Source organism: Hipposideros armiger, unplaced genomic scaffold (genome assembly GCF_001890085.2).
Source record: "Hipposideros armiger isolate ML-2016 unplaced genomic scaffold, ASM189008v1 scaffold_482, whole genome shotgun sequence".
Classification (NCBI taxonomy): domain Eukaryota; kingdom Metazoa; phylum Chordata; class Mammalia; order Chiroptera; family Hipposideridae; genus Hipposideros; species Hipposideros armiger.
Genome location: NW_017731832.1, coordinates 1,104,825 through 1,120,737, shown reverse-complemented (window position 1 = coordinate 1,120,737; position 15,913 = coordinate 1,104,825). Strand labels below are relative to the sequence as shown.

Genomic DNA, 15,913 nt, shown 5'->3' with positions numbered 1-15,913 from the left:
TTGTTAGGAGAAGCCTCCACCATGTTAAGAACCATTTTCCTTCCCTGCTGTCCCTCCCCTCCCCTCCCTCTTCTGTGTCCCGAGGATGTACCTGGGGGCAGATACCAGGGATCCAGCTCAGGTGGCACCTCTGAGAAAAGACGTGGCATGGCTCCACAGTTAGATTCAGACAGTTCTCCCTGAATTCGAAGGGCCTCAGCTAGCTCAGCGGTCATGGGTCGAGGGGTTCGGAAGTGGGTCTTGAGGGGAGCCACATTGTTGAATCGAACACCGGACAGGCAGCCCAAGAAACCTGGTGTGTTGTAGCGCTGGATCTCCGGGTCAATTACTCCTGTCTCTGAGGGAGAGGAGGTCCAGAAAGAAAGGGGCTTGGACCACCCATACCCATGCCCCCTCTCACCATCCATAGGTTTCCTACTCATCCTTATCGCCACCTTCACTGCCGTTCCCAGTTCCTTCACTCTCTGGGCTCCAGGGACTTCACCCACACTTCTTACCCAAAATGCATTCTCACCCACAGCTTACCCATAACACGCCCTAGGTACAAGGCCTTGGGTGAGTCCAGCTGGCTGTCCACCAACAGTGAGAACTTCTGTTCTGTCAGTGGGAAGTAGTCCACCTGAGGCAGGGAGAGGAGAGGAGAGGAGCTGAGGGGGGTAGAACCAGAGGCAGACGCAGCCAAGACCATGCAGGAACTCGGAGCTCTGTCCAAACTGGTGGTGAGTCCTAACTCAGTCCTGGGCGGGCAGCCCCTGGACCCAGATGTAGGTTTTGGCATTAAAAACCCAACAACCTGGTTTTGAACCCTCTTCTTGCAGCTTCCTAGTGGTTCGACTTTGGGAAAACCAGTTTTCTTTCTGAGCCCATTTACTCATTTGTAAAACAGAGATAATAAGACCTGCTTGCCCGTACTGCCTCACAGACCTGTTGTGAGTCACACGAGGTAATACACGTGAAAATCCTCTGTAAATTGGAATATGCTCTACAAATGCTAACTATTTGACATTTTCCCGGGTGACACAACCCAGATCATGAGGTGATGATGTGAACTGGTCCACCTCCCTCTACACACACCTGGATGAAGAGGCTGCGGTAGACCCTGGTGATATTGACACTGTGGGGTTGGCCGTCAGTAACTGGTCGGGTGGTCAGTTGGTACACATAGGGACTGGTGCCCAGCTGATATCGCAGCTGCAGGGTCCCTGTGAGGCAGGGAGGAGAAAGAGGGAGTCTCCTTTTAGTTCTCACAGTCCCCATCTTCTAAGAGCACTTGGGGCCTTATATTAGTGGATCAATAGTTGAGAATGAAAGATGGCCTGGAGGAAGCTGGAGTTGAGGGGGAGAGCCTGTTGAGAGCTTACCATCTTCCTTGATGAGCACGGCCATGTAGTCACGCACAAAGGAGCTAACGTAGAGCAGGACGGCGGGGGCGGAGTGCGTGCTGAAGCTGAAGGACACCTCTTCTCCGGTAACATTGTAAACAGGTCCCCGGTAACCTGGCACAGGCCGGCCAGGCTGTGGGTAGTCGGGCAGACGGTACCCAGGACCGTGGTAGCCGGGCACGTAGCCAGGAGTGTCGTAGCCAGGGATGTAGCCCGGTTCGTAGCCTGGCAGCGGCCGGCTTAGCATGTGAGAGAACTCCCGGGCTGCCGAGCGCAGCGCTGACTGCAGGTTATAGCGCATCCAGGTGCCGGCCTCAAAGAAACCGCCAATGTCTGAACGCAGAGGTAGTGAGGTCAGGGCTTCCGCTCCCATATTCAGACATTGTACATGTCATCCACACACACTCCCGGGACTTGCCCTCAGTTTCTGCCACCACCACAACACACCTTTCATTTTTAGTCATGGGATGGAATCTTAAAACCATGAGAAAGGTAAAAGATCATCTAATCCATCCCCTGCATTTTACAGGTGGGGAAACTGAGGCTTAGAGATGGGTAGGGACTTGCTTAAGGATACACAGTAAGTGGAGAGCCAAGACTGGAATCAAGATATCATGACCCCACCAGTACACTCACCACTACTCACACTTCCAAACCTAGACCAGAGGTCTTCTGTTGGTCCCTAAGTCCCTGTATCTCCCCTACTCCACCAGACTTCCATCAGTAACCTACCTGCTCAGGCATCCTCCTAGACCAGCCTTAAGGAGGATGCAGTCTGGACATATGTGCAGAGATCTTGCTGTGGTGAATAACAAGGCTCTCCTTAACCAAGAACCAGGTGGCAGACATGTTTTAGGAGTGCACCAATTGTCAAATAGGAAATGGCATAGGAGGGCATCATGCAGCCTGAGGTGGCTGTGCTTGCAAGAGGGGTATTCTGTGTTACCTTGGTGATAGTGGGAAGATGGGGAAGTTACTTGCTTGTTGCTTTTGAGTTCTTTTACTACCAGCTAGCTGTACCACCCCTTCCTTGCCCCACTTGATGCCTTTGGAGTCACCCAGCATCTTCAGCTGCCTGACGGCCCCAGCTCAGAGCCCAGGAAGCCAAGGACAACTCCAGTTTTCCCGGGTGCTGACTTTACACCCTCCTTCCTTCTCTGCCCTCCCTGCATCCCATTACACCCTATGGCTCCCTGTCCTCCCATAACCAGCAGCACTGACCGTGGTTGCAATATGGCCCATCAAAGGCCGTGAGGTCACAGTCACATGTGTAGTAGCTGTAGCGCTCCACGCAGCGGCCTCCATGGAAACAGGGGAACCGGGGGTGGGAGCAGTGGCCTGTGCAGTTGGGTGAGGTACCCTCAGAGGCATTGGCACGGCCTTCCAGGTTCAGAGTCACTCCATTCAGACGCATAGCCCTCAAGCAGCCCACAAAGGGGCGCCTCTTAAGCTCTGCAGATCCTGGGTATGGTGGGTAGGTCAAGAAACAGGTGTAGAGGAAGAGCCAGAGGTAAGTATTGGGGTTGAGAGGAGCCCAGGGGGCTAGAAGAATGAATTAGAACCAGGGACTGGAGACGAAAGGTGGGCCTTTGGCTCACCCTGAGGCAGAGGGGATTGGGACCTCAGCTGTGGGGCTCCTGGATACAAGGAGAATGGCCATGGGAGGGTGGAAAGGTGAAGGAGGCTTCAGACCTGCCTCTGAAGTTGCTGCTCACCAACATAGAGGGGTTGGTCGTACTCCAGCCAGATGTAGGTCTGCAGGGGCATCGGCCGCAGCACCCAGGGCCGGTGATCCACGCGGAGCCGGGCCTGCTTCACGTTGATTTCAGCCCGGACCAGGTGCCACTCGTCATCATTGAACTCATAGTCATCTGAGTGGACTGTCAGGTTCTCATCTCCATTCCCCACATCGAAGGCGAAAACCACGTCCCGGGATGCTGGACAATGTGGGGGTTGGGGGGAGAGGACTCAGACCTCCAAGATCCCTCACAGATTCCTCACACAATACAACCTGTCTCCTTCACTCTTTGGAACATTTTAAATGTCCCCCCAATTTGTCTACAGCCTGGGACAAAACCCATAAACTGCTTAAAATCTCATACCCCTGGTCTCTCCCAAATTTGCAGATTCCTGGAGCCAGCTTCCCAGCCCCACATCTTAGGTTAGAAGCATAGCTAGTCAGGAGACACTGCAGGAGTCCAGCTTCCTTATTCACAAGCAAGGGGCCTAAGGCCTAGAGAGGCGAGCCAGGTGCCCTAGGCCACAAAGCCAGCTATCAAGACAGAGCTGGGTCTAGAAGCCAGGGTCATCAGAAGCCCTCTCCATACTGCCTCTCAAAAGGGCATCTGCCCTTGCCTCTTGCCCCAGCCTCCACCTACCACATCTCTCCCCAGAGATCGTCATCTATCCCATGTCCCCCCAGTGTGCCTGCTTACTGTTTAGTTCCACCCGCACATAAGGTCGGCAGCACTGGAAGTAAGAGCCCCCCATATTCTCTAGGAAGACTCCTGAGGGAGCTGACGTCCTGAAGTAGAAGGAGACATCAAGGCTGTAGTTGGCACGGATTGGAGGAAAGCGCAATGTAGTCCCAGTGTGGAAGGAGATGGTGTTCCAAGAATTTCCTACAAAACCAGATGGAGGAAGGCCTTGTCAGGGAGGTTGGAGGGTGGGAGAGTAAGGAGCCTCAGATGGGGTGGGGGAAGGTAGGGCAGAGGGGACAGCTCAGGGTAACCAACAGGAGACCAAGGAGTGTAATGAAAGAGATTAAGGTGTGGAAGAACAACACGGTTGGGGGTCATATCACAGCAGGACCTGGGGTGTCTGGCAGTGTGTCCTAGAGGCACCCAGTGGGTCAGGTGGCCTAGATTTTGGAAACTTGGAGGGCACATAGAAGGGGTCTGCCACTCACGATCGCCATAGCAGCGCAGAGGCCTCAGGAAGAACTGGGCCTCAGAAGTGGAGCGGTTCGTATCCCCCACCACCACCTGAGTGACAGGCAAATGGTCTACAAAGGTCAGTAGTCCCTTGTCGGTTCTCCTGTGGGAACAAGATGCCGTGGTTCAGCCTCTGCTGCTCACCTGCCCCGGAATCCTGAAAGCCCTGTCCCTTTGCCCCCCTCACCACTGGGGCTGGTCGGCATCACAGTTACAGTGCAGAGCAGGGTCCACGCAACTCCGGTCCAGACCACAGGCACAGCGCTGGATCCCAGGCTGCGAGCCTCCCCAGTAGAAATGCTGCTCCTCATTTCGGCCAATCCAGAAGCTGTAGGGGTAGCCTCCTGGGGAAGAGGTGTGGCAGTTTCCAGGTCCTGTCCCTCCTTTAGCCTCTGGGCTCCCCCCTCACTCTTCTAAGCAGCCCAGACCCTTGCTTGAATCTTCTAGCCCAGGGCTCCAGTTGAACCATCTGGTTTCCTTCTCCCAGGCCCCCCACAGTCTCTCCTCCAGTTCTCCACCTCCCCCTCCCCCATCCCAGCCCCAACCTGCAGTGTTGAGCAGCCGGGAATTGTAGCAGGAGAACTCGATCCACTGTTCACAGTGCTGTGAAGCATTGGCCAGGGCACTGACTTCCTCCCAGGATGCATTCCAGTACTGGACAGCCCCCAGGAATGGACGTTCCATGCTAGAACCTGTCACCCGAGTTGTCCACAGCCTGTCATGCCGCACAACTGTCCATGCCCTGTTCTCTGGGGGAGGGGAAGAGATAAAGCTTTGGCTGGAAATGGGCATTCTTTACCCACCAACCTGCCCACCTCCACCACCAGTACCACAACTGAGAGCCAGTAAATGTGGCCCGCAGCTCCATTCCAGCCCAGCTCTGGGCCCTCAACATTGTAGGCTGGAGATGAAGCAGCTGGAATGGATCAGGAAGCTGGAGTTTATCTGCAAGGCTAGATTACAAATTCCTGAGTGTTCCCTTTCCCCTCTGACCTCCTTTACCCCCAGCACAGTTTAATCTTACTGGCCCCTGTCCACCCTTCAGTCCTTCCCTGTTTCCCCCACGCCTTCACGCCATCTGAACCACTTACCTCGAATATCACAGTACACTACGAATGGCTTCAGGGGGCCACTGCCATCAGGATCAATGGTGAAGTTCCCAGAAGTTTTCCCACTGAGTCGATAAGCCTCACAGGATTCCTTATATAAAGCTGGTAGGTGGTGGGGTGGGGAAAAGGCAATTATGGCATCAGAGGTCTAGGAGGGTGAGCCCCACCATCTCTAGCAGCCTCATGATCCCCAGCAACCTCCTGGCCTCCCCCCTGTTTCCCCCATATCCCAGCTTACGTTGGTGGCAGGTCTCCCCCTTGTAACCTGTCAGTTCGCAATAGCAGATGAAGTCATCCCAAGACTGGTAACAGCGACCGTCATGCTCACACATGTTAGGGCTGCACCTAGGGAAGGGGGTCAGTACCAAGGGAAGGACCCTTATTGAGAGCTTGAGAGTGGGGTCTGACCCTACAGGCACCACTCCCAGCTCCTGAGAGCGCCAGAATCCAGTGAGATACACCTCACCTAACTAGCCAGGTATGAGCCTAAATGCTGGGGCATTAGGCAGGCCTCGGGGCTCAAGTACTACTATTTCCCTTTCCCAAAAGAACAAAGAATGCCTTATACCTCCCTCCAAAGAAAACGCTTTAGGACCAAAAAAATAGATGCTTCATTTCCAATCTGAGCATGTGTCACTTTAAGGGAAGAAATAGGAGATGAGATGTCAAGGAGCTGGAACCAGAAGGGAGATTATTGAGAAAGGCCACTCCCATTGGGAGACCATGGAAGAGGGCTTTGGAGGGGTTCACCTCTTGTAGGGAGAGGGGCTTCTGGATACCTATCAGTGATGCCACATGTGTCAAAGAGGACCTCAGCATAGTATCCAAGCCGCCGGCCCTCCACCAGAGTCAGGTTGACCAGTTGACCATCCACCTTGAGCAGCTCCATGCAGCCATGGAATGCCGTCTGGTTGGAGTGGCAGCCCCATCGACTGGCTGGCTTGGGACAACCTGGAGCAACCACCCCTGTGAGGCCCTCCCTAGGGGAGACCCTGAAGACCCTCCCCCAGGGAGATGCCAAGGGAGAGCAAGACATGAAGGAAGGAAGAGGGCCAATAGACAATGGCAGTGACCTTCCAGTCCCCAAGGTCCCAGAGGGATTATCCCTACAAAGCTGTCCATGTAGCCCCATCTGGGTGGACTTAGGTGGGGCCTATCACCCAGAGACAGGTCTGGTCAGGTTGGCTTCCACTTACCCCCAAAGAAGTATGAGGTCCCTGTACGGATCAGCAGTGGGTATGAGACCCTGACCTCTGCCCCCTCCACATCATCAATGCTGATGACTGCATGGTTTTCCTGTGCCACAAAATCCACCTCGTGCCAAAAGCCATCATTTAGGCGGTACCCTGGACAGGAAAGGAGGATGCTGTGGGTGGGGAAAGCAACACACTCTAGGAGAAACATGTCTTCCGTGGGGAAGCAGCACCCCCCACTCTGTGTCCCAACAGCAGCCTATGTGCCCCCCATTGTTGCAATGATCACACTCAGTGGTAATATCTCTGAATGTGTCTCTTCACTATCCATAACCCCAGCAGCTGATACTGCCTGCAAAGTCATAAATGAATAACAAACAGCTCCAGAGACCCCCTGGAACTGGAGAATATCAGAGCTCTCCACCTTCCTGCTTCTCCCAGCGCCCTTAGCTCCTCAGATCTGCCCCCAGCCCCAGCGGCCTCCATCCACTGCCACATTTTCCCAGAGCCCTGGGACCTCCTGCTGTGCTCCCTTCACTCCCTCACCCCTCTCCAGTATGCAAAGGCCTCAGTCCCGGCCTACAACCTCCCCAGCTCTCCTCTGCCCTTCTCTGGCCTCCTGGTGCCTCCCTACCACCTCCACCCCTCACCAGCGGCGAACTGAAGCTTCTTTCGGCCAGGCTGCGCAACGGACACGTTGACCTGCCCTTCACTGAGCATCAGCTCCACGTGGCCCAGCCCGTCCCCGAGGCTGGAGTAAAGTAACAGTCCCGTGAGGTCCCAGGTGCGGAAGCGAAAGGAGACTGCAAGGCGGCCGCGGCGCGGGAAGCCAGGCACTTGCACGAAGTTGTGAGGACCTCCGAAGTTGACAGGGTGAGGAACCGGGTCCAGGCAGCGGAAGGCCACCTTACCCTGGGAGCGAAAGTGAGGCTCCGTCAGTACCCGCGGGCCATGTCCCGTCCCGCCTCTGCTGGAAATCCCATTTTCATACGTCTAAGATCTTCGTCAAGGCACTCCTTCGGTGTGGGGCCGTGGGGGTAAGACCTCCAACCCTGACCGTTCCCACCCTCTAGAAACGTCCGGCTGTGAAGGGGGTCTCCGGCTTGCTCGCTATCACTGATCTGCACGGGCTCCAGGGAGACCACCTCCTTCCCTTCCTTCCAGCGTCCAGAAGCACTGAATGACGCGCTCCTGAACTGGGGTAGGGAGGAGCACACCAAAACAGCTCTGGGTTCAAGTCCCTACTAAGCCGCTGAGCCACTGCGTGCCCCCTGGCCAAGCCACTCCTGGCCTCTGCACCTTATTTTCCTCATCTATTAATTGAGGCGGTGGTTGGACCAGATCACAGCTTCTTAACTTGGAGTTAGAGGGGTGGCATTTGCACCACCTGAGTCCCTGATGCCCCCCACTTGAGCACCTGGCTGGGGAAAGAGAGGTCCTCTACTTTTATCTGATTCCCAAAATCTCTTTCCGCTCCACCTCTTTGCTTTTCCAGGTACTTTGATTCCCGTCCTCCCAGATCCCCTGCCCACTGGCCTCGAAGGTGATCCGCGAATGGCGCCGCACAGCCAGGTCCGCGATGTTGACTCGGTTGAAGATTACATTTTCTATGCATCCACGGAAATTATGCCGATAGGCGAGGTTCTTCTGTGCGGCGCCCACCAGACCCCCGATGAACATCTGCGGGCAGTGTGGGGAGTGAGGTTCCCCAGGTGCGGGAGCGCGGGCACCTTTCTTGCCCTCCCCACCATACAGCTTTATAATAGACTTGAAACACATTTCTCAGTATCGGTATTAAAGCTGGAGCTCTCTGGGCCTCCCAATGGGTTCTAGTCCCGAATTCACTACAAGTTGGCTGCATGCCCTTGGGTAAACCTTTCTGGAATTCTTTATCTGCAGATCCCAGCCAGGGTCTTTACCAACTCCAACAGAGTTGGGCAATCCCAAGGGGGGCAATTTTCTCATCTTGCCGGATCCCCCAAAATCCAGATTTCCAGACCCCATCTCAGTAGTTCTGGGGTGGCGCCTGGGAATCTGCATGCCAACAGCAACAACAAAAACCCAGGCCTTTCTGGGAGCCACGAGCTGCTAGGATATTCAGGAACCAGAAAGCAAGGTCTTACTTCTGCTGGAAAGAAGTGCTGTCGCTTACCGGCCCACCCGGCACCCCACCCAATCAAATGACGCCTCCCCCACTCAGCTCACCTCGTTGTCCAGGTTCAGTCTCTCAAAGTCACCATTGAGAATGAAACGCTGCACATAGCCGTCCAAGGTGAGATTTGCATGGCGGCCAAATCGGTCCACACGCACGTAATGCCAGTGCTGATCGTTCAGGACACCGCCAGCGCTCACCGTCGTATGACCAGGTCTTGGCTGGATGGGGCTGCTGCCTGAGGGTGGGGAAGTGCAGAGTCAGACCTCCAACCTGGAGAACCCCAGGGAGCCCTAGCTCCCAGGCAAAGCAGGGCCAGAAGCAGCCAGGGAGAGTGGACATATAGAAATTGGACCACCCGGAGCTTGGGATAGATCAGTGTTCATTGGTGAGGATATGATTTAGGTAAGTCATTTAACCTCTCTGATAGGGGCACAGATACCTCATAATGTGGATGTTATGAAAAGCTAATGAGATACAGAATTATAACTCTGTGTGTGTGTGTGTGTGTGTAATGATTTTACAATGAGGAAACTGGAACTGGGGAAGTGCCTTGTCCAAGGTCACACCGCTGGTAGGTGGTAGAGCTGAGACTGGAATCCAATTCTCCTGACTCGGAGTCCTGTGTTTTGTTAGCACCAAATTCTACACGAATAAGGCGGATTTATCCAGTTAGGAGGGGAAACGTCAGGAGTGGGCGCGGCTTCGCGGAAGAGGTGAAGCAAGGGGTGCGGCAGGAGCGCCCTGGGGGTGGCAGTCCAAGTCGCTGAGCTCACCCAGGCTCATGTGCAGCAGCAAGTGCGCGCCCTGCAGCTCGAGTGTCACATAGTCGCCCTGGGCGCCCTCGGCATGCAGCAGGAGCCCATCCTTCTCTTCGGTCTTGAAGCTGAAGGCGAATACGTCCCACAGGCTCCGGCTGACCCCTCGCGGGAAGCGGTACGAGATGGCATCATCGCCGTCGAAATAGAGCACGTCGGACTCTGCGCGAACGACCTTAGGTGGGCCGGGGACCCGGGAGACTTGTCTCCCGGGACCCCACCACGACCTCCGCACTCTTACTGTAAGGGCAGCCGTAGAGGCCGAGCCTCAGGCCAATCTTGCCGCGCGGGTTCCAAGCCAAGGGCACGATGCGGATGTAGCGGGCCGTGAAGTGGTAGTGTAAGTCGTGGCGCACCACTGCCGACTCATTCATGTTGCCGAAGAAGGTCTGAGGGGGAAGGGAAGAGGAGTGACCAGGTCCCCCCACCCTCTGTTTGTTTCCCCACAGCTTCCCAGTCCACAGTTGTCACAGCCAGCCAATCTCTCCTTCCGGAAAGCAAAATACACTTTGATCTCCCCTGCCTTCATGGCTTTATGCAAACACAGTTAAGTTTCTCTAGCCTAGAGTGTCCTCTTCCAACATCCTATTATTTCCTTAAGACCCAATTCTGGTGTCACCTCTTTCAAGAAGCTCTCCTAGATTTTACCCTGAAGTATGTTAAACCCTGTCACCATCCGGGAGTGTCTTGAACACATAGTGAGCTGACAGTCCCTCTAGACTGAGTCCCAGGAGTGTAAGTCACTGCTTCTCATCTGCGGCCTCACCGCCACCTCCTCCCCTTCCCCACAAGCTAGGGCCCAGCCCAGGTCCCAGAGCTGAGGAGGTTCCCCCAAGTGTGTACGCAGGGACCTAGAGTACCGCGTTGTGCCCTTGCTGGTAGAACGGCGTCCAGCTGTCCACTCGGTCACCATAGAGTAACATGTAACGTGTGACCCAGTCCCACGAGTTAAAGGAGCCCTGCGTGGCCACGGCCCGGATCCGGTGCTTCTTCATTAAGTCGATCTGGAGCCACGGATTCGGGTCCCCAATTCGCGGAGACCATCCGCTTATGCCTATAGAAGGGGCAAAGGCTTTCACCACTGGCTCCCCTTGTACAACAGCCCTCCAAAGTCGCCCCAACCCACCATGGGACGCCGCGCGCTCACCGTGCAGCCGGGCAAAGCGCGGCGCAGTGAAGAGCCCATAGTAAGAAGAGGCGCCCAGGGAGCGTAGGTACAGGGGCCCGACCAGCTCCTCATCGCAGCCGTCTGGGTTGGGGGAACGAACATGTTAATCACGGCGGCCCCTCCCAGGTCTTCCCAAATGCCTGGCACGCAGAGCAATTGGAGCTCCTCCTTTTTGGTCCCCTAGAGGCCGACCCAGCCCTAACTTAAGCCATCTTCTCAACCCGGGTTGCAGCAACAGCTACACACTCGAGGAAGGCTGATTTCTCCTTCTGGGAGAACCTCTAGGCCAGAACTTCCCTAGCCATGCTCCTGCCCTGGTACCAACGGGGCTCAGTACTCCCCCAAACACAATCCCAAACCTCAGCATCTGTTGGAATCTGAGTCAGCCCAAGACACCAATCCAGCCCCTGCTTGAGCATCATCAGTCCCACTCATCAGGACCCCCAAACCAGCACCAACCCCAAATCCAGGCCTTGGTTCCAACCCCAGCCACTCTTCGCACCATCACCAGCACCAATCTCAGCGTCAATCCGGGGCACCAACTCTTGCTTGGAACCCAGCCCCAAACTCTAGCCCCTGGGCCAGTTCCAAGCTCAGCCACAGCCCCTAGTAAAACCTTAACCCTAGCCCCGGTCACCAGTAACACTCTTATCCCCAGCCCTCAAACCCAGGCACCAGCTCCCTCTTGCATCCTAGTCCCGAATCCCGGCCGGGGCCGACGCTATCCTCGGCTCCGATCCCAGCCAGCCCCAGTCCGGGGCGCGCGCGCCAGCCTTGGAGCTGCATTGCGGAGCGCGGGGGAGAGGCAGGAAGGATGAAAGCAAGCGAGCGCGCGCCGGCCGGGAAAGGACCCGCGACCACCCAGCCGCAATGCGGTGCGGGACCCGCCCTGCAGGCTTTGGGCTCACGGGCCCAACCCTGCCGGCCTCCGAGCCCCGCACTCACAGTAGCCCCAGCCCTGGGCTCCCGAGACCGCGGCGAGAATGGTGCAGAAGAGCCTGAGATGCATCCTGTAGGGTCTCGGCGGCCGCCTCCCAGTGCCCGGCTCGGGCTAGGGCTCCAATTCCAGCTCGCGCTCTCAGCTTTCCTAGGGTTCGCAGCGGATCGCTGTCTCTCCTGCTTACCCACCCCTCCCTCTTTCCTCTCTCCCCTAACCCTTCTCCACCCCCTCTGTCGTGCCAGGTTCTCCGCAGTTGGATCTCTCCTCTCCTTTCCACCCTCTCTCCTCTCACCTCCCCCCCTCCCCAGCCTCTCTCCTGGCACGCGCCGCTTTCCCGGACCCCGCGCAAGCGCGCGCCTCAGCCTTGCTGCGAAAGGGCGGGGGTAAGGAGCCTCCAGCCACCGGGAAATACCCTGAATAACCCGAGGCTTGCAGGGACTGTGGTCTCAGGGGTGGGGGGAGGGAGGTCCTGAAAAAATCTAAAAAGACTGGAGATGGTGAGAAGAGTAAGTAAAAAGATTCTAACATTTTCTGAAGGCAAATTATGCTCCAAGGATCCGTACCAGGCACCCTTATAACCCTGTGAATTCAGCATTTTTACCTTACTCCTCTTTGCAGATGAAAAACCTGAGGCTCACAGAGATAAAGAAAAAAAACTTACTCAAGATTATACAGGTAGCTAACAAATGAAAATATTCCAAAAACCCATTCTTTTTCTTCTGTCAGGGTAAAGAGAAATTAGTTTTTAGGGGGTGGAATGGGAAAGTTAGGTAAAGAAAGCCTATAGACCCTAATCCCCACCTCCCTCTTGGCCCCTCTCCCCGCCCCTTCCTTCCTGTCCCACTAGTTTTAACTTCTCTCCCCAGTGGCTATACCTCAGAAACCTGTGTAGCCAGAGATGGGGACTGAGCCCGCAGAGCAGGTGGGAGTGGGGGCAGGGGGGAAGGCTTACAGAGAGGGAGGGGAAGGTGAAGGGATGGGATTCCACACCTGGCAACAGGCCTCTGCCATGCTATTTCTCATCCATGATTCCTAAAGCCATTTGGGACCAGGGGCCCTCCTGATAAACGGGCTGGTGATGTGAGGCTGGGGTTGGGGGACAGGACTGGGACTGAGGGGAAGGGCAAACTGAACGTAGAGGTCCAAGGTCCCAACCGAAAACCTCAGTCCCAACTCTGGAGACCTGCTTATCATGAGTTGTTCACTGAACCTGTACTGGAGGTAGAGGTGGGGTGGTGAGGGGAAAAGGGAAAGGAGACCCCATGGAGCCTGGCGACCAGGTCTGAGGCCAAGCCTACATGTGGGCGTTCGTCCAGGAGAGGGCGCTGAAAGCGGTATTGGAGCTCCAAGATTTATTAATACAACCGCTTGGCCTATGAAGAGCACAGATGCTTCACATCCATTATCCTCTTATTTCAAACAATCCTTATTTCAAACAACCCTGCCTGGTGGGCTGGTAAGGATTTCTAATCTTGACATTACATATTAGGCAACTGAGATCCAGGAAAAGCAAGTGGCTTGTTCAAAATCACCAAGGAAGCTGGATGCCGTCAGGATGGGTATAAGGGAAGGCCTGTTGAGGGTGTGCTGAGGAGAGTTTGGAGATGAACTTGTGTCTTCTCCCTATGAACTGTTGCACCTGGTCATACCACAGCTTGGAAAGCATGTGTGGGAAGGCACAGGGAGGGAAGATGTCTCATAAGATCTCTCTTCTCATTTTGACCTCTCCAGTTCTCATGGGGTCCCTACTCCTACTCCGGAGATGAAGAGGAGATATATTCGGCTGAGCCGTTGCCTGAGCTCTGCTACAAGGCAGATGTCCAGGCCTTCAGTCGGGCCTTCCAACCCAGTGTCTCCCTGACGGTGGCTACACTGGGTCTGGCGGGCAATGGCTTGGTCCTGGCCACTCACCTGGCAGCCCGACGTGCTGCCCGCTCGCCCACCTCCACCCATCTGCTCCAGTTGGCCCTGGCTGACCTCCTGCTGGCCCTGACCCTTCCCTTTGCTGCTGCCGGGGCTCTGCAGGGCTGGAGTCTGGGAAGTGTCACCTGCCGTGCCATCTCGGGCCTCTACTCGGCCTCCTTCCACGCCGGCTTCCTCTTCTTGGCCTGTATCAGCGCCGACCGCTACATGGCTATTACGCAGGCCCTCCCAGCTGGACCCAGGCCCTCCAAGCCAGGCCGAGCACACTTGGTCTCAGTCATCGTCTGGCTGCTGTCGCTGCTCCTGGCGCTGCCTGCTTTCCTTTTCAGCCAGGATGGGCAGCGGGAAGGCCAGAGGCGCTGTCGTCTCATCTTCCCCGAAGGCCTCACGCAGACGGTGAAGGGGGCGAGCGCGGTGGCGCAGGTGGTCCTGGGCTTCGCGCTGCCACTGGGCGTCATGGCTGCCTGCTATGCGCTCCTGGCCCGCACACTGCTGGCCGCCAGGGGGCCGGAGCGCCGGCGCGCGTTGCGTGTCGTGGTGGCCTTGGTGGCGGCCTTCGTGGTGCTGCAGCTGCCCTACAGTCTGGCCCTGCTATTGGATACAGCCGATCTACTGGCTGCCCGCGAGCGGAGCTGTCTTGCCAGCAAGCGCAAGGATCTGGCACTGCTGGTGACCGGGGGCTTGGCCCTCGCCCGTTGCGGCCTCAACCCGGTGCTCTACGCCTTTTTGGGCTTGCGCTTCCGCCAGGACCTACGGAGGCTGCTCCGGGGTGGGGGCTGCTGCCCAGGGCCTCACCCCCGCGGCCGCTGCCCCCGCCGGCCCCGCCTTTCTTCCTGCTCCGCTCCCACTGAGACCCGAAGTGTCTCCTCCTGGGACAACTAGGGCTGCGAATCTAGAGGAGGGGGCGGGCTGAGGAAATGAATCAGTGAGGGTAGTGGGAAAGGGGAGTAGGTGGGGGAAATACTGAAAAAGAGGTAGGGACCTAAAGGAATTGCTTCTGTACTTGGCCACATTAAATTGATAACATGGAAATGAGACACAACCCAACAACTGTTACTATTTTTGAGTCACCGACTTGGAAGTGATTAGTAGCAGGGCAGAGCCGTGCGCCCCCCTCCCCCCCACGCCACACCTCCACCTCCACGGCGCTGGGCTCTGAGTGGAAGGCGCTGAGAGCCTGGGTGGGGGGTGGGGTGGGGGGGCTGCTGAGCCAGCTAAAGCTCCAGGCACTGACACCCCCTTCACCTTCACCTGGTCTCTGCCAACAACAATGAGGTGGGAAGGCTGCCAGGCAAGGAGGGGCGGGGGTTCCTCTTGAAATAGCGTAAGGAAGAGCTTTCTAACAACCAGAGTGCTATCCAGTAATGGCTGCCTTAGCAAGTACCGAGTTCCCGGCCTCTGGAATGTTCAGGCTGAGCTGTCGGGACTTTGTGTGCCGGTGCATGGTATTGGGGTACGGACAGGAGCAGGAGATTCCAGTTTTGGGTGGCCTCTTAGATTAGATTACCATTTTATAGTCAGTCTCTTCTATGGTTTTGTGGTAGAAAGAAAAAAAAAAGTAAAAAGTTGAGTCGGAGTTTTTCACCTTGGAGAAAAACCAAGGAGAGAATTCCAATTTGCAAATTTCCAGAGTCGTTATCATGGGCGTGGTGGGGGTGGGGTGGAGGTGACTGCCGTTCTCCGTCTTCCCTGGGGACGGGATTACAGGAAATACACTGAGCCTGCCGGAGAGAGGTTAGACGTTGGAAAGAACTTCCCTGCAGGCAAGGACCTGGGATCCAGACAGGGAAGAGAGTACATGGTTGTGGAGTCTGCACCTCTAGGAAACCTCAGTGCAAGTCACTCTTATCTGGGGCCAGGGCAAGGCTGGGGTAGCCTCTAGAAACAGTCGCATTGATTCCTGGTCTTTGTTTTACACAATCACGACAGGCAGGATGGAGTTCACGTGCGACAACTCTCGCAGTTTAACATCCGGTCAGCAAAGCTGCTTCGACCACTCCAGCCAGCAGTCTGGGGACCCGGGACAAGAAGGGCGGGGTGTGGTGGGGAGGTCTCAAGGGAGGCGCTGACCTGATGTCCCCACCCTGTCCCGTCCCGCCCAGCTTGGGCTAGCCTTCCTTCCCAGAGCCTCCGGCGGCTGAGACCGAACCACGGCCTCCAGGGACCGGGATCTTGAGAAAGGCCCGGAGATGGCACCGATCCTAAAAGGGTCCCATACGCCAGCCACTGGGGGCCAACCTGGAAGCCTCCACCGGAGACCGCGGGAATCGCCGCTGAGTCAGCAACGCACGCGCG

The 15,913-nt window shown here is 56.2% G+C and overlaps 2 protein-coding genes across 6 annotated transcripts in view; one reads left to right on the top strand and one right to left on the bottom strand.

Moving 5' to 3' along the window:
* Positions 1 to 11,875, bottom strand: part of CNTNAP1 (contactin associated protein 1) — a 14,010-nt gene extending 2,135 nt beyond the window's left edge. The window contains exons 1-22 of one of the 2 annotated variants that reach the window (XM_019667035.1): positions 11,701 to 11,875; positions 10,735 to 10,836; positions 10,448 to 10,641; positions 9,829 to 9,976; positions 9,546 to 9,749; positions 8,823 to 9,007; positions 8,154 to 8,297; positions 7,268 to 7,529; positions 6,621 to 6,770; positions 6,204 to 6,375; positions 5,663 to 5,769; positions 5,407 to 5,526; positions 4,861 to 5,064; positions 4,503 to 4,659; positions 4,291 to 4,418; positions 3,818 to 4,003; positions 3,098 to 3,319; positions 2,604 to 2,843; positions 1,362 to 1,715; positions 1,075 to 1,202; positions 526 to 619; positions 92 to 337 (exon numbers count right to left, since the gene is read on the bottom strand). In XM_019667035.1, the coding sequence (XP_019522580.1) occupies positions 92 to 337; positions 526 to 619; positions 1,075 to 1,202; positions 1,362 to 1,715; positions 2,604 to 2,843; positions 3,098 to 3,319; positions 3,818 to 4,003; positions 4,291 to 4,418; positions 4,503 to 4,659; positions 4,861 to 5,064; positions 5,407 to 5,526; positions 5,663 to 5,769; positions 6,204 to 6,375; positions 6,621 to 6,770; positions 7,268 to 7,529; positions 8,154 to 8,297; positions 8,823 to 9,007; positions 9,546 to 9,749; positions 9,829 to 9,976; positions 10,448 to 10,641; positions 10,735 to 10,836; positions 11,701 to 11,764 (3,811 nt within the window). In that variant the 5' untranslated portion in view covers positions 11,765 to 11,875. Of the gene's footprint in view, positions 1 to 91; positions 338 to 525; positions 620 to 1,074; positions 1,203 to 1,361; positions 1,716 to 2,603; positions 2,844 to 3,097; positions 3,320 to 3,817; positions 4,004 to 4,290; positions 4,419 to 4,502; positions 4,660 to 4,860; positions 5,065 to 5,406; positions 5,527 to 5,662; positions 5,770 to 6,203; positions 6,376 to 6,620; positions 6,771 to 7,267; positions 7,530 to 8,153; positions 8,298 to 8,822; positions 9,008 to 9,545; positions 9,750 to 9,828; positions 9,977 to 10,447; positions 10,642 to 10,734; positions 10,837 to 11,214; positions 11,284 to 11,700 lie in introns of those variants that run through there. The other variant, XM_019667036.1, reaches the window with a different exon arrangement.
* On the top strand, positions 11,547 to 15,913 carry CCR10 (C-C motif chemokine receptor 10). 4 transcript variants are annotated; one of them, XM_019667044.1, is made up of 3 exons: positions 11,547 to 11,630; positions 12,314 to 12,370; positions 13,427 to 15,913. In XM_019667044.1, exons 2-3 carry the CDS (start codon positions 12,314 to 12,316, stop codon positions 14,498 to 14,500), a joined length of 1,131 nt encoding a protein of 376 aa, XP_019522589.1. In that variant the 5' UTR covers positions 11,547 to 11,630; the 3' UTR covers positions 14,501 to 15,913. The 4 variants fall into 4 exon arrangements, with proteins under 4 accessions (XP_019522589.1, XP_019522588.1, XP_019522591.1 ...); XM_019667043.1 differs by lacking the exon at positions 11,547 to 11,630 and adding an exon at positions 12,003 to 12,078; XM_019667046.1 differs by lacking the exons at positions 11,547 to 11,630; positions 12,314 to 12,370 and adding an exon at positions 12,174 to 12,201.